Source organism: Neophocaena asiaeorientalis, unplaced genomic scaffold (genome assembly GCF_003031525.2).
Source record: "Neophocaena asiaeorientalis asiaeorientalis breed wild unplaced genomic scaffold, Neophocaena_asiaeorientalis_V1.1 scaffold91, whole genome shotgun sequence".
NCBI lineage: Eukaryota > Metazoa > Chordata > Mammalia > Artiodactyla > Phocoenidae > Neophocaena > Neophocaena asiaeorientalis.
Genome location: NW_020173198.1, coordinates 905,273 through 927,943, shown reverse-complemented (window position 1 = coordinate 927,943; position 22,671 = coordinate 905,273). Strand labels below are relative to the sequence as shown.

The window sequence follows — 22,671 nt, the reverse complement described above, 5'->3', positions numbered from 1 at the left end:
GGAAGTCCCTATTTTTCTCTCTTGCATAGCTTTTTGTTTTCTCTATAATGAATACTTGTCTTTTTCTTGGTTCTCTTCGTGGTTATCCCTAATTCAGTCACCAGCCTCTCTGCCAGGTGTCTAAGTCTGCTCTAGGTACGTCCAGACACACCACGGGTTCCATCCAGTTCCTTATCTGTCCATCTCACCTCCTATCACCCTGTCTTCTGTGGCCACAGTCCCCAAGGCCATCACCCCTCCCTCTTCCTGGTATGGAGACCACACCTATATTTTTTCTGTTTTTTTGTTTTGAACTCACTCTTCAAGTTGCAGCAGCTTGGTTTCCACATGCCCCATGCTCCTGCAACGGGCTTTTTGTGTTTGTGCTGCTAAACCCAAGGACAATCTTCTGTTTTCATCTTTACGCCTCAGCAGCCTTTCACGTGGCAGACGTCTGACTTCCTTGAAGCAATGTCCTCACTCTTATCATCTGTCTCTGCCTTGGTTTTAGTTCTCCCAGAAGCAGATCCTGAGACAAAGACTCCGAGTATGAGGGAGGTGCAGGGATCACTGGCAGAGGGGTGGGGAGGGAAGGAAGCCAATAAAGAGTGCATTTAGAATTTTTATTTTATTTTATTTTATTTTATTTTTTGGCTGCGCCATGCTGGCTTGCCAGATCTTAGTTCCCCGACCAGGGATCAAACCCAGGCCCTGGCAATGAAAACACGGAATCCTAACCACTGGACCACCAGGGAATTCCCTATTTTATTTTAATTAATTTTACCTTATTTTTTTATTGAGGTACAGTTGATTTACAATATTATATTCGTTACAGGTGTACAACATAGTGCTTCAAAATTTTTACAGGTTATACTCCATTTATAGTCATTATAATCGGTTATTTCCCCTGTGCTGTACAATATATCCTTGTAGCTTGTTTATTTTATACATAGTAATTTATATAATTTATACCTCTTAATCCCCTACCCTGTATTTTGCCCCTACTCCTTCCCTCTCCACAATGGTAGCCACTAGTTTGTTCTCCATATTCCCGAGTCTATTTCTTTTCTGTTATATCCACTACTTTGTTTTATTTTTTAGATTCCAGAAAAGGTACATTTTTTTAAAAATTAAGAAGAAAATTTTTTGGCTGCGATGGGTCTTTGCTGCTGTGCACAAAGTTGCTGCGCGGACTTTCTCTAGTTGCGGCGAGCGGGGGCTGCTCTTTGCTGAGGTGCGCGGGCTTCTCATTGTGGTGGCTTCTCTTTGTTGCAGAGCACGGGCTCTCGGCGCGCAGGCTTCAGTAGTTATGGCACGTGGGCTCAGTAGTTGTGGCTCGTGGGCTCAGTAGTTGTGGCTCACGGGCTCTAGAGAGCAGGCTCAGTCTTTGTGGTGCACGGGCTTAGTTGCTCCACGGCATGTGGGATCTTCCCAGACCAGGGCTCGAACCTGTGTCTCCTGAATTGGCAGGCAGATTCTTAACCACTCTGCCACCAGAGAAGTTCCAGGTGCATTTTTTTTCATTTTCCCCCCAGTTTTATTGAGGTATAATTGATAAATAAAAATTATATATGTTTACAGGGTACAATGTGGTGCTTTGATATATGTATACATTGTGAAATGATTAACCAGATTCAAGGTAACTAACACATCCATCATCTCATATAGTCATCTTTTTTTTTTTTTGTGGTGAGAACGTTTAAGATCTACTCTCTTAGCAAATTTCAAGTATACAAGATCGTTTTATTAGCTGCAATTACCACACTGTACACAAAATCTCCAGCACTTAGTTATCTTTTGCATAATTGAAACTTTCTACAAAGGGCAGTACGTTATTAAGCCAGTCACCTTAGTGAGTGACTGGACCTTAATCCAGAGGGAAAACTCTGGGAAATGATGAAAAACACATACCCCACAATTATCCCACCTAAGGTGTGAGGGAGATGGGATACTGATATACCAACTTCTGAAAGTAATTGGTTGAAAGCTGCTTTGGAGATGGGGTGGGTATTGATCTTTCTGCACTTCTAGCTTATGGGTGTGGGCCTACTAGCCATCTGGAAGTTGACCAGCAGGGTCTGAGGGTGTTAGGATCTGAGGGATTTGAGGGCAGGATGCTGACAGTGTCTGCTACACTCCCCAAATAGAATGTAAGGTCCATGAGGGCAAGAGCTTCATGTGTTTTGCTTATTTCTAGATCTTCAAGGCCTGGCACATAATAGTTGCTTAATACATAGTATTTTGATGACTAAATGAATGAGTGAAGAATTCATGGATTCAATTGCAAGGGTCTAGCAAGAGACTAAGCAAACTACAGTAGTAGGTACTGTGGAAGCTAAATGCTTCAGGTAAACGAGCCTCATTTTGTATGGAAAAGGGAAAGCGAGAAGTACCCTGATAGTAGTTAAGACAAACTTGAGAACAATTCAGTTTAGCAAAATCATGGAATTCAAATGAAGTGACACGAAATCACTGGGTCCTTAATAATGCCACCGAGCAGCTGGATACTCAGCGTTGGAGACACCCTCTGGTTTTGTTCTGTGATATGATACATTGACTATTGCTTGAGTTGGGATCTCTATTAATTTGTAACCCAAAGCATCCCAACAGACATAAACTCTGTTGTAAAAACTTGGTATATAATTACATGACTTTTATGTGCCTCAGTTTCTTCATCTGCAAGACGGGGATAATAATATCTTCATAGTATTTCTATGAAGATTAGATGAATTAACACATGCAAAGCACTTAGAGCTGTGCCTGGCACAGGGCAAATGCTCATACAATGTCAATTGTTGTTAGTGTTTTATTATTATTACTTTAAAATATAATATGTTATTATTACTGTGCATTAACTATTTGTTCTAAGTTCTTACAATATTCAATTTTCAAAATTAGGCATTTTTAGTTGTATTTTTGATATTTTCTATTTTTCACCTTAATGTAACGTGATCAGAGAATATGGCATGTATCATTTCTGCCTTTCTTTTTTTTTTTGCCATGCCTCAAGGCTTGTGGGATTTTAGTTCCCCAACCAGGGATTGAACCCGGGCCATGGCAATGAAAGCACCAAGTCCTAACCGCTGACTGGACCACCAGGAAATTCCCCATTTCTGCCCTCATGTGGCATAAAATTGGAATGGTTTTCGCAAAATGTGCTTTAGTGCTTAAAAAACTATATCCTATTTCTTTCTTTCTTTTTTTTTTTTTTGCGGTACCTGGGCCTCTCACTGTTGTGGCCTCTCCCGTTGCGGAGCGCAGGCTCAGCGGCCATGGCTCATGGGCCCAGCCACTCCGCGGCACGTGGGATCTTCCTGGACTGGGGCACGAACCCGCATGCCCTGCATCGGCAGGCGGACTCTCAACCACTGCGCCACCAGGGAAGCCCTATATCCTATTTCTGAAAGTTAATCTTCCACATATATCTATTAATGCTACCTTATTAGTTGTTTTGTTCCGATCCATCACTTAAATCCTATATCTAGAACTGAATCTGAATTTGTTCTCCATTTCTACTTTCTAATGTTTCCAAGATGCACCTCTCTCTCCTGTGTTCTAACTGGACATGATTCCAGCCTTTTCTCAAATTCCAGTTTGTTTCTAGACTCAGTGCTTTAACTCTGAGACCTTTCTACTCTCTACCCTCAAAATGACCTTTATTATAAAGATTCTGCAAAAATAAACCCAGTCCGTGGCTTTTCTAACCCCACTGATGGGCCCCCTTTTAAACCTCACTTCCTCTTGCTCTGTCTGTGAGGAGGAAGTGTCTGAAACCAGATGTTCCTTTTTTCTGGACACTGTGAAATCCAGCCTCTTTCCCTCCCCTGACCATGGCCATGACACTCAGATTTGGCCACTTGATTGCTCCAGTTTTCTGTTGCAATGGTTCTTACACTTTTCTATCAGCAGGGTAATTTTTTGAGAGTGAAAACCACTATGGAACCACCTACTATAGCTTACCTAGGCTTCGTTGGCATATTTATGACCAGGAAAAGGAGTTTTTCAATGTGAACTAAGGAGCTGGGAGCGAGACCCGTCCTGCAATAATATCTTTGGTTCGTCTCTCCACTCTTTCCTTCTTTGCTCCCCAAATCAGTGGAAGTCATTTTTTGTCTTGCCCAGAGCTGAACTTTTCGTTACTTATTTATTCAATTGGTATTTGCTAAGCTCCTTTAACATGGCATGTACCATGCTCAGTCCTGAGAATATAAATTGGGTAATTCAAAATTGTTCTTCTTTGCTCCCCAAATCAGTGGAAGTCATTTTTTGTCTTGCCCAGAGCTGAACTTTTCGTTACTTATTTATTCAATTGGTATTTGCTAAGCTCCTTTAACATGGCATGTACCATGCTCAGTCCTGAGAATATAAATTGGGTAATTCAAAATTGTTGCCTTCACAGACTCACAGATATAGAGAACAAACTAGTGGTTACCAGTGGGGAGAAGGGGGAGGGGCGATATAAGGGTAGGGGAGTGGGAGGTACAAACTACTGGGTGTGAGATAGGCTCTAAGGATGAATTGTACAACACAGGGAATATAGCCAGCATTTTGTAGTGACTGTAAATGGAGTGTAACCTTTAAAGATTGTATAAAAAATAAAAATTAAAAAATTGCCTTCAATAAACAATAGTGGAAAAAATAACCTCTTAAACACTTAATGAGATCCCAATGTGAGGACTCTTAATAGAGCTGTATGGAAGACAGCCTGGGTCTTAGTAGGAAAATCAAAGCAGGCAGGAGTTTCTAAGGATGACAAAGAGAAGCAGAAGAAAGGCATTCTAGACATGTTCCATGGTAGGTTGAACTAGTTATCTAAAGCTTCATAACAAATGACCCCAGACTTAGTGGCTTAAAATAACAATGATCATTGTTGGTGGAAATGCAAAATGGTGCAGTCACTTTGTAAGACAGTTTGGTAATTTCTTACAAAACCAAACATACTCTTACTGCATGAATCCAGCAACCCTGCACTTTGGTGTTCACCCAAAGGAGCTGAAAACTTATGTCCGCACAAAACCCTGCACATGGACATTTACAGCAGTTTTATTCGTAATTGCCCAAACTTGGAAGCAACCAAGATATTTTTCAGGAGATGAATGGATAAATAAACTGTGGTACATCCAGACAACCGAACGTTATTCATCACGAGCAAGAAATGAGCTACCAAACCATGAAAAGACAAGAAGAAACCTTAAATTCATATTATTCAGTGAGAGAAGCCAGTCTGAAAAGGCTGCATACTGTATCATTCCAACTACATGACATTCTGGAAAAGGTAAAACTATGGAGACAGTAAAAATGTCACTGGTGGAGGATGTTGATGATTGGGGAGGCTATGCATACATGGGGGTAGGAGGTATATGGGAAATCTTCATACCTTCCCCTCAGTAGTTCTTTTCCACCAGGGTCTCTCTACAGAGTAGCTTGAGTGTCCTCACAGCATGGTGGGTGGCTTCCTCCAGCCTCCAGAGACAGAACCATCCAAGGAAGCAAGACAGAAGCTGAAATGCCTTGGGAGCCACACACCTTCACTTCTGCTCTATTCTCTTGGTCACACAGGTCAGCCATGATTCAGTGTGGAAGGGGGGCTACACAAGGGTATGAATATTAGGATAGGAAGATTGTTAGGGGCCATCTTGGATGTTGGCTTCCATACAGAGCACGCTAAGTGTAACTGATATAGTGTGCTTGGGCTATAAATGATTTGAAATGAATCAAAGGTATTTATGGACTAAATTGTCAGGGCCTAATGAGTTTGGCTTTTAACTGTTGGTGATAAGAAATTATTGAAAGGTTTTGAAGAAGGCACCTAGAAGTTTGAACTCTCTCTTCTTATCCATATTATACGGCAAGAGCTTTCCAATATGTCCAAATAAACCCCCTGATGTTCTCTGCTTTTTCTTTGGGCTGTTTGATACCTCATGTAGATTTACACACACTCTGTCTTTCAGTTTTGTCTTGGACTCCCTTTTAGAAACTGTCTGCGTCATATATCTACTTGGATATTCTTCCACTTTGTAAAACAAAATCTCTGAATCAGTTGGGATGCTTTTGGCTGCAAATAAAAAATTCAACTCAAAATGACTTAAGCAATGAAAAGAATTCATTGACTCATACAGCTGGAAAGTCCAGAGGTGGAGAGGATTTCAGCTGTGGTTTGATCCAGAGTTTCACATTTTCAAGTGGGATCTGGCTCTATTTCTGTGATGTGTTGGTTCATCCTCAGGTGGACTTTCTCCACAATAGCAAAAATGGCTCCAGTTGAGTCCAAGTTTTATATTACACTGGAAAGAGCAAAAGCGTCTTTTTCCTCAGATCCACTGTGATTGGTCTGGTTTAGATCACATGCCCATACTTAAACCCATCACTGAAGTCAAGGGTCTGGAATATACAAGTTGTCTTAGTTTAGTCCACATGCTCCACCCTCAGACATAGTCCTTCAAATGGGAATTGAAAGTTGCTGAGAAGAGGGAAATTGGACGCAGGGAGGAAACCGCAAGTGTTTAACACAAAATCAAAATTGTGATGTGGTTCATCTAAACAACAGTCACTGAGCCTCAGTCAAAGATAATATTGGGCCCTGGGATAGAGCCATGAATTTGATACAATCCCAGCTCTCTAGTGAAGCAGAGTCTATTATTATTCCCTGAGAACATAAACTCTCTGAGGGTGGGAATTTTTTTCCTTTCTTGTTCACATGTATATCTTTAGAGCCCAGAACAGCTCCTGGCACATAATAGGCATTCAGTAAATATCTGTTGAATGAATAGTCTGGGGGAAAGATAGATGTATATGTAATTGACCATACAATATAAGGTCCACTTCTGGCTCTAGGGACTTTGAGAGGATGGGGCTGTGATCTACTGTCTTACTCTTCCTGCTTTCCTCTTCGCTCTTCTGATTGTAGCTCCTCCAGGGTGAGAGACTGGGAGGAAAGAACTGGAGAGAGAACAGAGGGCTCCTCATGTGCCTGGCTGCCTATTGGCTGTTGGAGGTGCCCCTAATCTGACTCGTGTGCGGCTGGGTCCATCTCCTGCTCGTGGTCCTCAGGATCTGAGGTTCAGGGTGTTCCTGGGGGTGATATTTAGCTTTACCATGGTCCCCTTCTCTGCTGAGGAGCCCCTTGGAGTGGGTAACGCCTGCCTTCCTCGGCCTCTCCAGGCGTACCCATTCTCTAACCCTCGTTCCTTCCTTTAGAACCACTAAGTCCCTGTTTCTCCCTGTTTCTTGATCTTATTTAAGCCACACAAAACTTTTCTGGAGGAAAGCTCTTATACATGCAGCCTTTCTTTGAACCCCAAGGCCTGTAAAGCCCGGAATATGGAGGCCCTGAAGCTGGATGTGACAATAATGATACAGCATCAGATCAAGGATCAAGGTTACTTTGTCAAACTGGAGGCGTTTCATCCAGAGGATGTTCAGTGTCGTGGCGATGATAACGTGGCAGAGAGAGCTAGTTGTCTCCTAGTATCTGTCTTCCTCTTTTTTCTTTACTAATTCAACTCCAAATTTTAGCCATGCACATGGCTACTTAGAATAAAGACTATGTTTCCCAGGCTTCTTTGCCGCTGTGTGTGGTCATGTGACTAAGTTCTGGCCAATGAGATGGGAGTGGAAATGATATGTGTAACTTTTGGGTCACACTCTTAAAGGAAAGAGTCACATCCGCATTCTTTATTTTTCCTGCCAGCTGGAGGGTGGACATGGCGGTGGGCCATCTTTGAAGGGCTGGATGAGAACAGTACCTTGGGATGACAGAGCAACTTGCTAGGAGTCGGGCTTTCCAACACTGTGGAGCCTCTCTACCTCCCTGGACTGTCAGCAGGACAGTCTAGCTTAAGCCTCTAAGATTTTGGGTCCTATGACAGCAGTTGAACCTCACCCTCGACTAATACAAATTACCATTTGTTGGGCACATCCTATATGCCAGCCACTGTGCTAAGCTTTTCCACATACATTATTTAACTTAATCCTTACAAGTTTTTGATTGTTGTTAAGTAGTGCATCAGGTAGGGCATTCTGGGCAAAAATAACAGGAACAGACTCTAGCTAACAAGTAAAAAATGGAATTTACTGGAAGGAAATAGGGTGGCTTAAAGAATGGAAGAGAGGGTTGAAAGACACAGAGAGGACAGAAACCATGGCTTTGGAGGTCCTGCCAAGAGAGAAATAAACCAAATGTTAGTTTTCTACTCTCGCAACACTGTGCTCAAAATTCAAATTAGATGTAGAGTCCACTTTGCCTAGCTCTGGGCAAGAGGCTGCTCATTTATTTAAGAAAAGGTAAGGCACCTTAACTTACCTTGATTTATTGTCTCACCAGGACTGTATACAATGGTGGGGAGGTAGTTGGCCAACAGGAAATTGACTGTTATTAGTAAAAGAAGGGGGGAATGAATGCTGAGTGGCCTAAAAACAACCAGCGTCCACTATTGTTAAGTAACATGATCTCTAATTATATTATAAGGAAAATGAGGCTCAGAGAAGTGAGTTAACTTGCCCTAAGTCATACAGCTAGAAGAAAGCAGAGCTAGTAACTGAACCGAGGTCAACTGCCATACTCTTAACCATGACGCCACGTAGCTTCCAGTGATGGACTCTGACCAATGTTTATGTTTATGACCAATCTTTATGTTTCACTTTCCACAGAGAACTTCTGTGCCCAGTTGGCTTTCTGCTGACTGATGCTGCTTTGAAGAGGGTATAAAGATGGATCTAATGGGACCCCTTTTCCCTGTTGATTCTTGGACTTATTTGGCCACAAATTGGGGGCACGCTTTAACTTCAAGTTTAGAAAACTTGAAGTTGGGATTGTTGGAAAATCACGGACACCTGGTTGTCACTCCTACAACCTGCTTCACCCTCCACACCGCCCACAGGTTGCAAATGGTTCAGACAGCTATCAGTGGGCCTCTGGTGTATGAACACCTTCCTCTCTTCTTGTGCTTCGGGAAGAACAAACCCCTAATTGCCTGGATCCTTTAAGTCCACCCACTTCTCACATATTAATCGTGAGAAGAACTGCTGTAATGCCTGCAGGGTTGATTATCTGCAAGGGATAGAGACCCGCCTAAATTTCTGCAAGAAAATGGGGGCTTGGTGTGAGGATACATGGGGCTCAGGTGTGAGGATGTGTGTTCTGGGGGACTAAGCACCCCCAGAACCAGGTGGCTCTTCACCCCTCTCTCAGAGGCTGTGCCGCTCCCTCACATCTCTGCTCCTCTCTGTGAACAGACTCCAATTCCCTTTTTGTTACCTCTACTCCTTCGAAATTTAGTTTGCCCAAAGCATCACTTCCACATTCTGGAAGGGGGGAGGGGGGAGAAGGGAACATCGATGGTCAAGGAGGGGCGGTGTCAGCCCTCTGTCCATCAGGGCTTTCCTTTACATCTCATTGGTCAGAATGGGGTCACATGACCACTCCTTGCTCTGAGACAGGTTGGGAAAACCTGTAAACAGCTTTTCCAGTTCCTATTGGAGAGACAGACAGAATAGTGAGTGGAGGTGGAAGTCAGACCAACCTGCCCGGGGGTGTTGAGACAAAAATTTATAAAATGGCTTGAAACTATAAAGCTTTCTGCAAGCATTGGCTTCAAAATAGAATGCATGTAGTACCACCCATTTGGAGAGTCATTTGGCAGTGAGTAGGAAGGGTCCCAAAGTGTGCATCATGTTAGCCCCAGTCATTTCATCTTAAAAATTCTATCTGGGGACTTCCCTGGTGGCCCAGTGGGTAAGACTCTGTGCTCCCGATGCAGGGGGCCCAGGTTCGATCCCTGGTGGGGGAACTAGATCCCACATGCATGCTGCAACTAGGAGTCCGCATGCCGCAACTAAGAGCCTGCATGCTGCGACAAAGATCCCATATGCCGCAATGAAGATCCTGTGTGCCGCAACTAAGACCCAGCACAGCCAAAATAAATATAAAATGTTTTAAAAAATTATATCTGAAGAAAAGAATTGCAAAGAGCTGTGTGTAGAAAGTTGTTTAATGCAGTATTGCCTAAAATAGTCAAACACTAAAATTTCTCAACTTAATGGAATGTTTTATACCATTAGAATAAGCCCTGTAGAGCTTGTGATGAACACACACACACTACTGTATATAAGATAGATAACCAACAAGGACCTACTGTATAGCACAGGGAACTCTATCAATATTCTGATAACCTACCTATATGAGAAAAGAATCTAAAAAAGAATGAATATATGTATAACTGAATCACTTTGCTGTACACCTGAAACTAACACAACATTGTAAATCAACTATACCCTAATAAAATTTTAAAAATAAAGTCTTGGAAAGCTACATGAAATATTTGTGCTAAAACTATATGACAAAACCATAGTACAGGGCTTCCCTGGTGGCGCAGTGGTTGAGAGTCCGCCTGCCGATGCAGGGGACACGGGTTCGTGCCCCGGTGCGGGAAGATCCCACATGCCGCGGAGCGGCTGGGCCCGTGAGCCATGGCCGCTGAGCCTGCGCGTCCGGAGCCTGTGCTCCGCAACGGGAGAGGCCACAACAGTGAGAGGCCCGCGTATCGCAAAAAAAACCCCAAAAACCATAGTACAGAATCAAACCTATCCTATCATGACAAGTTTGTAAATAGTATCTGCAGAAAAGCTGATATATTATGGTCGTGGGACTCTGTGTTGTTTTTTCTTGTTTTCTTTAGTATTGTCATAATACTGTTTGCATAGCTTATACAATTGGGAGAAAGAAATACAATTACAGTGGCTTCCTAGGCCTGCCCCAACTTCTTAGGGGTTGAACAGTCAGATATCTTAGGACACATCAGACTCACGCTCCAGAAGAACCTGCCTTGTGGGGTTGGGGAGAGGCGGTTGCCCTTTTACATTTGCGTCTACCCCCCTCACCCCAGAAGCAAAATAATCTGGCTCTTCTCCTCCCCTGACAGAAGCACAACTTCCTCCCCGGCCTATTCCAGGAATTAGTAGTTTTCTCCTCTGTTCTGCTCAGGTCAGATCCTGAGCTACTTCTGCTTTCAAGGATGGGAAGCAGGAGGAAGTATTTCAGGGGTGGTGGCAGTGCATGTCTGACCCTGCCCTGTGACTGACCTCTGACCACCCATGTTCTTAGTGTGATTTTGGTGGAAACGCCCAAGACGCCCATCAAGCCTGTGGTAGGAATTTTTCTCTGATCTGCCTGACGTTTGGCTCCCTGCTTGGACAACTGAGGGAGCAGGTGGAAAAGTCTAGAATGCTTCCAACTGAGTGACAGGCAACTCTGATGCCAATATACCATTTATGTGCCATTGGGGCCATGCCAGCCATATCATGGTCAGCCCAAGACACAGTGGGTCAAATAATTATAGCTAATGTTGACTGAATATTCACTACGTGCACTCTGACATCTATTATCTCATTTAATCATCACAACAACCCCAAGGGGTGAGTACTATTATTACCATCATTTCCCAGTTGAGGACAACGGGGTCCAGAGAGTAACTTGCTCAAGGTCCCAGGCTTATAGAGCTAGGATTTTAACCCCCCAAGTCTGGCCCCAGGCATCAAAGGCTTAACCAGATTGTCGAGGATAACATTCAAGTGGAACTTTCCTTGGCAATTCAGTGTAATGGAAAAACAATATTTCGTTGTTGGTACTTCCCAGAACCTTCTTAGGAGGGTTGATCCTGTGAGGCAATTGCCTTTGAATGTGGTATGCCAGGCAAATTGGAGGGGTTTAGACAGAGGTAAGTTGCCTGGCTAGGTGAGGGAAAAGAGATTTGGAGAGATGGGTCTGAGAGATTGTGGTGGGGAGAGAGGAGCCTTGATCCTGGGTGCTGCACGGGGCAACAGGAGATGGAGACCCTGCTACCTTCTTTCTCTTGAGAGCAAAGCCAGAAAAGTTTGGGAGAAGAAACACGGCAGAGAGGATTTGTAAGGCTGAGCGTGGAGAATCATTTGATAGCAAACCCACTTGTTTGAAGGAGGTGAGGGAGTGACCCATGCAAAGATCTGGGGGGAAAATACTCCAATCAGAGGGAAGAGCCGATGTGCTGGCCTTGAAGAACTGCAAGGAGGCCAATGTGGCTGGAGTGGGGGGAGCAAGGGCTCAAAGAGAAGGAGAGGCAAGGGTGGAGGCTGGGACGACAGATCACGCAGGGCCTGGTAGGTTATGGAAAGACTGGCTTGGACTCTCAGCGAGGTGAGGAGACTTTGTAAGCTTTGGAGCAGAGGAATAATATATGCCTTGTGTTTTGAAAGGCTCCCTCTAGCTACGATGTTGAAAACTGACTTTGTGTTGTTGGGGGGAAATAGAGAAGCAATGGGGCACAGGCAAGGTCTAAGGCTCCATTCCAGGTGGGACAATGGTGGCTTCCACAATTTTGGTAACAGTGGAGTTGGTAAGGAGGGGTTATATTTTTGGACATATTTGAAGGTAGAGCCGTAGGATTTCCTTATGACTTTCAGTCTGAGTGACTGTGTTACTGACCAGGGTTTTTGGCCTTCCCCAATCAACTGAAATTGAGAAGAGGCCAGTGAGGAACTTCAGGCAAGTCGTATTGGGGTTCCTGCAGCTGTAGGAGGGGGTAAAAACAAGTAACAGGTTTCCTTGCTCACTCCCCGAAGGGGGTGGGGATGAGCCAGCTCCTTATATGGGGGGAGGGTAGGGGTGTGTCCAGGGGGTGGGGTTGGAGGCGTGGCTTAGGTGGTTTGCCCACCCCTTAGGTGGTGTTGACTGCAGGGGTAATGTGCAGTACCCTGTTTTAGCTCCCTTTTCTTCAGAAGTGGCAGTTGCGTTTTTTTTTTTTTTTTTTTGGTCTTTTTGTATCTTTTGTCCAGAATTTGCCCCAACTGCGCATGCATGCAGTTATAGCCCCTTACAGTTTCTTTGTATTTTGTTGCTAAAGGAGACATTTGTCCGGGTGCAAGCATTACAGCACTGCAGCAAAGAGTCCCAGGCACCAGCCTGTCTCACAAGGACACTACTGCCACTGATTGAAAGTGGGGGAATAGCACTGCCATGGTGCCCCCAGCCACCTGGCACTACCACACGGGCCACACAGGCAAAGACTTGAACCACAGCTTGTCTGAGTTTCAGCAGAACATCTGTGATCTTCCTGGAACAGAGGATGAGGAGCTGCTCGGGGGCCACCCCCTGCTCACCTCCTACGTCCCTTAGGAGGGTCTCAGGAGTCATGACTCATGTCCCAGGTTCTGACTATGTATGAGGCTTTCTGCCTCACCCACCGCCCCCTGCCCCCCAACAGAGCTCCAGATTAAAACTGCTTTGTCTCTTAGTCTAGGATATAGCCTCCCTTTTTTGGTATCGTCCTTTTTGATGTGTAGGACGACTATGGAAGGATTGGTTTTGCTGTCTATGTAAGTAATAAACTGTATGGACCTAACAGTGGCTCATTGTAACTTTACCGGTGGAATCAGTCGTGCCTTGGCCTAGCCTTATCTCATACGCTTGAGGCTGAGATGGGCCCAGATGCAGGGAGCATGATTGGGAGTGATCAGGAGTTCAGGTCTAGACATACTTGGTTTGCGGAGCTTGTCAGACATGGGGTGAGCCTTTGGATATCTGAGTCTGGAGCTCAGGAGAGGTCTGGGTTGGAGACAGAAACCAAGGATTATCAACATATGGGTGATGTTTATAGCCCTGAGCCCACCTAAGGACAGGAGTAGATAAAAAAAGAGGCCCAAGGACTGAGCTCTGGAATCCTCCTTACCAGGTTGGGGAGAAAAGGAGTGATTGGCCAAAGAACCTGGAAGGAGAGATGGAGGTGAAGGAGAAACAGGTGACTGAGGGTCCTTGGAAGCCAATATACAAATTAATCCCTGGAAGGAGTGGGCAAATGTGAAAAGCTGCTGCGGAAGCCCTTAAGATGAAGATTGCAAACCAGTTCTTGGAGTTAACCACTTATCCTTGGTGACAGTGATGGAAAACGTTTTGGCAAAGTGGAGGCTGGGGTGGGGCAAAGGCTGGAATGGAATGGGTTCAAGGGAGAGTGGGAAGGGCAGACCTGGGCACAGCAAATACAGACAACTGGTCTGGAATTTGCTTTGCAAAAGGGACACAAGAAAATGGGGCAGTGGTTGGTGGGGGAAGTGGGATCAGATAAAGTTTGTTTGCTTTTTCATTAAAGAAATATATTAATTCTGGTGGGAATATCAGATTTTTGTATATACACCAGTATTGGTTTTATGTATTTGGTTTTATGTATTTATTCCAGAACCAACACTTTACCTTTGCTTATCTGACTTTAAGGTAGTGCTGTGATATGGCATGTCTGGCTATGGAATGGAGTTATGTAATAAGGTATGCTTCATAGTTTTCTAGGTTATTCTTGTGTGTTTTCTGCTCCAGGTGATTTTTAGAATCAGCTTGTCAAATTCGATAATAATCCTGTTGGGTGAGGTTACACTGAATTACTGAGTAATCTGACGGAGAACTGATATCTTTATAATGTTGAGCCTTGTCACCCATGAATATGGCATCTCTCTCTATTCTTTTTTTTTTTTTTTTTGCGGTACGCGGGCCTCTCACTGTCGTGGCCTCTCCCGTTGCGGAGCACAGGCTCCAGACGCGCAGGCTCAGCGGCCATGACTCACGGGCCCAGCCACTCTGAAGCATGTGGGATCTTCCCGGACCGGGGCACGAACCCGTGTCCCCTGCATCGGCAGGCGAACTCTCAGCCACGGCGCCACCAGGGAAGCCCTCTCTATTCTTTTATGTCCTTCAGGAAAGACTAATAGCTTAAAAAATAAATAGTTCACACATATTTCATGTCAGATTTATGCTTACATGTTTTATAACTTTTTGGTGCTACGAATGGTGTTTTTCCTATTATATTTTCTAATGAGAAAATTAGTCTTAGCTGAACAAGAAATGGATTAGATTTTTATATGTTGATCTTGCTGAATAAGATTAGTTCTAACAAGTTATCACTTAATGGTCTTGGGTTTTCATACTTTATGCAAATGATGACTTTTTTGCCCATTGAATCTGCCTCAAGTAGGAAATAGGGTTATGGTTCGAGGTTCCTGCTGCCCAGCATTTTTGCCCTTGGGGAAGAAACAAAAGTTTCTTCTCTTTGAAGTGGTTTTCCACAGAGTTGGGCTGTGGGTTCTGGATACCCTAATTTACTCAGACTCAGAAAGAAGATAATTGCACCGGGGTGATACGTAACACTGGAATCTTGCATTACACTGACTTGGGTAGAAAACAGATGGGTAGTAAAAAAAAAATTGACAAATAGAGGAAAGTAAAATTTCCTTCTAAAAGCTTATTTTAAGCTCTTTTCAGTAAATGGAACTGGAAAATTATTTGTTCATATGGACAAAAATGAAACTGGATTCCCTGTTTCACACTGCACACCAAAAATTCAACAGTACACAAAGTAAGAAGTTAAATAATGGAAGGAAAAGAAGTATTTGAGAAGAATATATAGATGAAAAATATTTTCTAACTCTGGAGATTTATTAAACAAGTTACAGAAAAGCCTTATAATAAATTTGGCCACATGAAACAAAAGAACTTCTGCACAAGAAAGATGATAATTAGAATTAATAATAGCATCTAACTCATAGCTTGAGCATGAATATCAGAAGAGATTATGCCTGTGAAAGGGACCCGTAAATCACTAAGCAAATGGTGGGTTTTTTTAAAAGTGTAATTTCCGTTTTATTGTCTTTCCGGGGGACCGTATTTCTTTAGCCTTTAAGGACTTAGCTCCTTCCGTGGGCTTTGGCGGAGGTCGTGGCGCAGCACCCGCGGGCCTAAATCGGGGTGGAGGTGTTCGGTCCTTCCGGGCTTCCGGAGAACGACTCCTGACTACCTTGCTGTGAACGGCACAACTCACGCAGTAATGTAGTTTCACATACAGCTTGGGAAGCACATAGGACAGTTCGCGCCAGGAGCTCACTCACCGTTGAAAACACTCGCTTCGGAAATGTCCCTGACGGCTGCGGCCTCTACGGTGTTCCAAATGACGAACTTCTTAATGGCCTTATCCTCGGGCACGCATCGGGCACAGCTGGTGCAGCGAATAGGCTGCACGTGGCCGCGCCCCTTTTTGGCACGACCATTATTCCTTCTTTCCCTGGTCGTCTTGGAAGCGAGGAGGCGAGAGAGCATGGTGGTTGTTTTTAACCTGACCCAGCAAAGCGCCTTATGCTCTATTTAGATTGATTTGATGTTAGGAACACTGGTTCACTCAAATTATTTCAAGTTTTGAAGATTTTGTATTTAAGGTTCCATGATAGGCATCATAAAAGGATGGGTTCTTGACACCTTGGTTCCTACAAGCTTCATGCAACCTGCTCCTGCAAAGCTTGCCATGGGATTGCAGTTAGTGAGGGGTTGGTAGCTGCCACGGTGCTAAGAGCTGAAATACACTGAAATTAACCACAAGTCTTTTTTTTTTTTGGTGCATTATAGACTCAGAGCTCCTAAATAGTTACATCAGAGAGATTCTTCTGGTACAATCGCTATCTAGTTGGGGAGGAAGGATTCTTGGTGCTTGCTACCCTGCCCTCTTTCCAGAATTCTCTCTCTGAGGGAGGGGCGGGGGGGATCTCTCTTATGAACCAGGCACTCTTCTGTGCACTGGAAATAGAGTGATGAGCAAGACAGACAAGAATCTCTGCTCTCTGGAGCTTAGAGACTCTAGCTGGGGAGTCAGACAATAGATAAACTAAATAAATATGCAATATCGTTTCATGTAATAATGAGTGCTATGAAAAAATATCTGAGTATCTGTAGCAGACACTGCAATTGCTCCATTCACATCCGTCAGTGTTTATCATTCTCATGCAAGCTGGCCAGGTTTCCAGCTGCCAGTACCTGCCTGCCTGAGGGCTCTCTCTGGCTCCTGGAGCCTTCTCTGCCTGGGTGCAGGGCAAATTGGATGCACCAGAGAAGTAAGGCTTTCCCGGAGAGCAGCCCTCCACTGATAGCTGATGTGAGTTGTGGATAAAAATCTAGCCCCCTCTCCTCTCAGGTGGATAACTCTGAGGCATGTTCTACCCTGGATTTCAGAGTTCCTCAGTGTATTGAGCTCCAGTCATCCACAGCAGTAACTTGTTCCATCTCACAGCTTCTATGGGCTCACTTCCTCACCAGTGTTTCCTGGATTACCTCTCAAATAAATTACTTCCTCTTGTCTCAGTGTTCATGTACAGGGGAACCCAAGCTAAGCTTTTGTCAAGAGTAGGGGTAGGGGATGGATGGGAGCTTATAGCTAGGTGCCCACCTTGTGGTTACCTGGTCAGGTGCACACCATAGGGTGGGTCATTAAGAAAGGCTCTGGGGGTTGGACAATCTTTCTGAGATATTGCCTATGCCTTTAAAGTGGGCCCTTGGCCACTGCTAAGGGCACAGAGGGGCCGTGATATCCGAGCAACTTCCTGTGGTGATCAGAGTGTGAAAGTTTTTTTATCAAAAATAAACCCAGCTTATTTATTTATTTTTGCATTCATTCTTTTTTTAAAAAAATTATTTATTTATTTGGTTGCGCCGGGTCTTAGTTGCAGCACATGGGTTCCTTAGTTGTGGCATGCAAACTCTTAGTTGCAGCATGCATGTGGGATCTAGCTCCCTGACCAGGGATCGAACCCAGGCCCCCTCCATTGGGAGTGTGGAGTCTTAAGCACTGTGCCACCAGGGAAGTTCCACCAGCTTATTTATTAAAATATGTGCCCACACCCTTGTTGGTAGCTTCTCATCCTGATCCAATGGTCTTATTTCTTTTTCCTCAGCCTCCTTTCCTGCTAACAAGAATGGGTCCTTTGTTGTTTAAATTACTTATTGGTGTTTTTCTTTTTTTTCTGATTATAAGCGTCACTTTTTTTTTGTATAAAAGTTTTAAGTACACAAATATATATAGAAGAAAATTAAAATCACCCTGTGGCAGATTGAAGCTGATCACAAATTCTTTGACACACCTCCCACTGAGACGTGACATCTTAGAATGTGGTCGAGCTCTGTGACTGCTTGACCACTAGAATATAGTGGAAGTGACTCTGTGACAGTTTCCAGATCAACACCTTAAGAGACTGGGAATATCTCTTGGAATACTTGCTCTTGAAGTCTAACCACTATGCTGTGAGCAGCCTAAGCCACATAGAGAGGACACATGGAGGTCCTCCAGCTGACAGCTCCAACCGAGCTCCTGGCCTGCTGATGGCACCAACTTCCAGCCATGGGAGTGATCTGTTTTGAAAGTCCAGCCGAGCTGAGCCTTCAAGGACTCCAGCCCCAGTCACCATCTGACTGCAGCCATCTGAGATTCCCTAGTGAGAACTGCTGAGGCTAGACAATCCACAGCACCATGACACAATGAGAAGTTGCTGTTTTAGACTTGTGGTTGCCAAGGGAGAGGGGATATGGGGCAGGGATGAACTGGGAACTTGAGATTAGCAGATGCAAACTATTCTGTATATGTATAACTGAATTACTTTGTTGTACACCAGAAACTAACACAACATTGTAAATCAATTACACTTCAATAAAATAAATTTTAAAAAAAGAAGTTGCCGTTTTATTTGGAGTAGTTTGCTCTGCAGCAATAGAGTAGAACAGACCCATTGTCCTATGATCCAGTGACAACCACTATTAACATTTTGGTTTTCCTACACATACGTATTTTTTTTTTTTTTTTTTGCAGTACGCGCGCCTCCCACTGCCGTGGCCTCTCCCGCCGCAGAGCACAGGCTCCGGACGCGCAGGCTCAGCGTCCATGGCTCACGGGCCCAGCCGCTCTGCGGCACGCGGGATCCTCCCGGACTGGGGCATGAACCCGCGTCCCCCGCACCGGCAGGGGGACCCTCAACCACTGCGCCACCAGGGAAGCCCAACACATACGTATTTTTAAACAGGTAATTTTAAAACAAAATGTTCAGAATTTTAATGGAATTTTTTTCAGAGCGCACACATTTCTTTGCTCTGGTTATTAAGAAAGCCGGACTAAGGGCAAGAGAAAATATGATGGAGAGAGAATGAAAAATGATTGGCTTGTGGAATCACATTAGCAGACACACACAAGTATGGTTTGGTGTTCTATGTAATTTCATGAAGATATGCTCCTGTGTCTTTGAAAACAGCTTGTGCAGACATCTTTGACTGTACTTCTCAGATATTTCTTAGGATAAATTCTTGGAAGTGAACATTCCAGGGCAAAAGAGTTTGAGGCTATTTTTTTTTTGGCTGCGTTGGGTCTTTGTTGTTGTGTGCGGGCTTTCTCTGGTTGCAGCAAGTGGGGGCTACTCTTTGTTGCGGTGTGTGGTCTTCTCATTGCGGTGGCTTCTTTTGCTGCGGAGCACGGGCTCTAGGCCATGGGCTTCAGTAGTTGTGGCTCACGGGCTCTAGAGCGCAGGCTCAGTAGTTGTGGCGCTGGGCTTTGTTGCTCCGCGGCATGAGGGATCTTCCTGGACCAGGGCTCGAACCCGTGTTGCCTGCATTGTCAGGTGGCTTCTTAACCACTACGCCAGCAGGGAAGTCCTGAGGCCGTTTTTTTTTTTTTTTTTAAAGCAAAATAATATTAAAAAAGCACCGCGTAGAGGACTTTGCTTGTGGTGCAGTGGTTAAGAATCCGCCTGACAATGCAGGCGACATGGGTTCGAGTCCTGGCCCAGGAAGATTCCACATACTGCGGAGCCACTAAGCCCGGCGCCACAACTACTGAAGTCTGTGCGCCTAGAGCCTGTGCTCCGCAACAAGAGAAACCACCTCACTGAGAAGTCTCTGTGCCGCAACGAAGACCCAACGCAGCCAAAAATAAATACATAAATAACTAAATTTATGTTAAAAAAAAGCGCACCAGGTTTCTCTGTACCTGAGCTGACCTTACTGATGGCCACACAGGAGGATAGCTCTGGCTGACAGGTATTCCCACTTCCCTGGGCAGGAGGGAGGGACATTTTGCAAAGCGTGCTTTCAGGGAGACATGTTCTGGGGGGCAGGTCATAAGTCTGTGCTTTGCTGTTCATAATGTTTCTAGAAGCAGGTGGGCAAACAAAGCCACCTATGGGTTGGCGACCCTGATGGTTTGGGCCGGGAGGCTGGGTAGAGGGGGCAGGTCTGGCAGGTCTGTGTGCTCACTGAGCCTCCATCCTCTTCCTTTGAGTCTCTGACAGACTTCTGCCTCTTACTTCCCTTTTTCGGTCCTTCCTAGCTTTGGTGGCCTCCTTGAAGTGGCTCAGTGGTGCCTGCAGCCTCACGGCTCCTGCTGTCTCCAGAGATGACTCACAGAGTCCTTCTACTAACAGGTGCGCCAGGAGTTGGGGGGCCCTCAGAGTGAGGAGGGGGGGGAGTTTTTGGGTTTGTGAGTTTGTGGAGATAAAGGGTACAGAATACTTAGGAGTTAGGCTGGGAGAGACAAAGGGGATTGGGGGAAGGTTAAGGGATTCAAGCAGCAGAGTAGAACTAGACCGAGATGCGATGAGCAGAGAAGCTTTGGATAAATGACTCAATTCACGGACTATGCAAGGGGGTTTGGCTGGTCCCTTCTTCACAGAGGAGGAAACTGAGGCCCCGAGAGGTGAAATGACACGTCTAAGTGTGCACAGCAGGTCTTGGCTTCTCTTCTTGGAGTGTTTCTTCTTGGATTCCACCTCACCTCCTCCTATTTGTCTCCTCTTTTCCAAGGACTCAGGTGTAAATGTTTGTTGAATGACTGACTGATCAAAATGATTCAAGTTTTTTCCCTTTGTATCTGTGTTTTGTGGACTAAGAGCCAGAGAAGGGAAAGAAATGCTTGAAAGTTGCATAGGAAGGAAATTACCGGAGTCTTTAGGAACTTGATTGTTGGGCAAATCAGTGGGGTGGGAACCCAGGGTGGGGCTCAGAGAGGGGCTGAATGCACCTGTTGATGGAAATAATCAATAAACGAGAAAAGAGTTTTCTTTGAGCCAAACTGAGGACTATAGCCCAGGAGACAGCCTCTCAGAGAACTCTGAGGAACTGCTCCGGAGAAGCATGGTTTTCAGCACAGTTCTATATCTTGTCAGAACAAAGAACATCAAACAAGTCAGGGATATATTCCTTCAAGGTTAAAAACAAAACAAAACAAACAACAGATCATAGTTGTGGCGCACGGGCTTAGCTGCTCTGCGGCATGTGGGATCTTCCTGGACCAGGGCTCAAACCCGTGTCCCCTGGATTCTTAATCACTGCGCCACCAGGGAAGTCCCCAGGCTGCTTTCTTAACTGTCTCCTTCTGTCCTCCTGACTCCCACCCCCCTTGTTCTCCCTCCAGCCTTGGCCTTATGTCACGGGTTCAACCTGGACACGGAAAAAGCAGTCATCTTCCAAAACAATGCAAGGGGCTTCGGGCAGAGCGTGGTCCAGCTTGAGGGATCCCGGTAAGGGCCACAGGGGGACTCCCTGCTCACGCACTTTCCCTCCAAGGCTTAACATACCTGAAAAAAAAATCACAATTTCCTTGATTTGTTTTTTTCTTAATTTATCAGAGCTCTAAATTCAAAAGATACAAAAGAGTGTGACAGTAAGAAAGTCTCTTCCTCACTCCCTTCCCCCAATTCCCTCCCTAGCAGGGTCCCTGTTGAATGGTTTCTCGTGTGTCCTTTCAGAGAGAGTCTACAGTGCATAGACCTCCACAACATCCTACACACAACTGCACACATTATACTCAAACTACAACCTCCTGCCTATTTTTGTAAATACATTTTATTGACACTTGGCTACCCCTACTCCCCACTTGTCATTTATTATTATTATTTTTTATTATTTTCCAATACTTATAAAAATTTTACTGGAGTATAGTTGATTCACAATGTTGCATTAGTTTCAGATGTACAGCAAAGTGATTCAGTTGTACATATACATATATTCATTCTTTTTCAGATTCTTTTCCCATATAGGTTATTACAGAAAATCGAGTAGAGTTCCCTGTGCTATACAGTAGGTCCTTGTTGGTTATCTGTTTTATATATAGCAGTGTGTGTGTGTTAATCCCAAGCTCCTAATTTATCTCTCCCCCTCACGTTTCCCCTTTGGTAACCATAAGTTTGTTTTTGAAATCTGTGAGTCTGTTTCTGTTTTGTAAATAAGTTCATTTACATCATTTTTCTCTGTGTGACTTACTTCACTTAGTATGATAATCTCTAGTTATTTATTTTTTAGGGCAGTTTTGGAGCTATAGTAGCAGAACAGAGAGTCTGGGACAGAGACTCTATGGCTTGCAAAGCCTAAAATATTTACCTTTACAGAAATAATATTTATGGAAATAATGTTACTTTTCTAGAAGAAAGTTTGCTGGCCTCTGCTCCATACTGTCCTTTGCATTTTTTTTAAATTAATAGAGCTTGCTGATTTTACCAAATAAATGAAGAAAGAGCTTACCTGTTCTTTTTAATGTTTACATCACATCCCGTTATTTGGAAGTACTGTAATTTACATTTATATTACATTTAAATCTCTTTTTAAAATTTATTTATTTATTTAGGCTGCCTGGGTCTTAGTTGCGGCACACAGGATTTTTGTTGCAGCTTGTTTAGTTGCTTCATGCAGGATCTTTAATTGCAACATGTGGGCTCTTGGTTGTAGCAGGTGGGATCTAGTTCCCCTACCAGGGATTGAACCCGGGCCCCCTGAATTGGGAGCACAGAGTCTTACCCACCGGACCACCAGGGAAGTCCCCAAATCTCTTCTTAATGGACATTAGATTGTTTCCAAACTTTTGCTATATGAACAATGTTGGC

The 22,671-nt window shown here is 44.4% G+C and overlaps 2 protein-coding genes across 3 annotated transcripts in view; one reads left to right on the top strand and one right to left on the bottom strand.

The window, feature by feature from the left end:
- Window positions 1-15,614: 15,614 nt before the first annotated feature.
- LOC112399255 (40S ribosomal protein S26-like) lies at window positions 15,615-16,087 on the bottom strand. The gene is given in 2 exon segments (XM_024744330.1): window positions 15,615-15,878; window positions 15,881-16,087. Coding segments are annotated over 2 exon segments (471 nt in total).
- Window positions 16,088-20,123: 4,036 nt separating this feature from the next.
- ITGAM (integrin subunit alpha M) overlaps window positions 20,124-22,671 on the top strand; it is a 39,214-nt gene continuing 36,666 nt past the window's right edge. For both annotated transcript variants that reach the window (XM_024744416.1, XM_024744415.1), the window contains exons 1-2: window positions 20,124-20,217; window positions 21,207-21,312. In XM_024744416.1, the coding sequence (XP_024600184.1) occupies window positions 20,190-20,217; window positions 21,207-21,312 (134 nt within the window). In that variant the 5' untranslated portion in view covers window positions 20,124-20,189. The remainder of the gene's footprint in view (window positions 20,218-21,206; window positions 21,313-22,671) is intronic.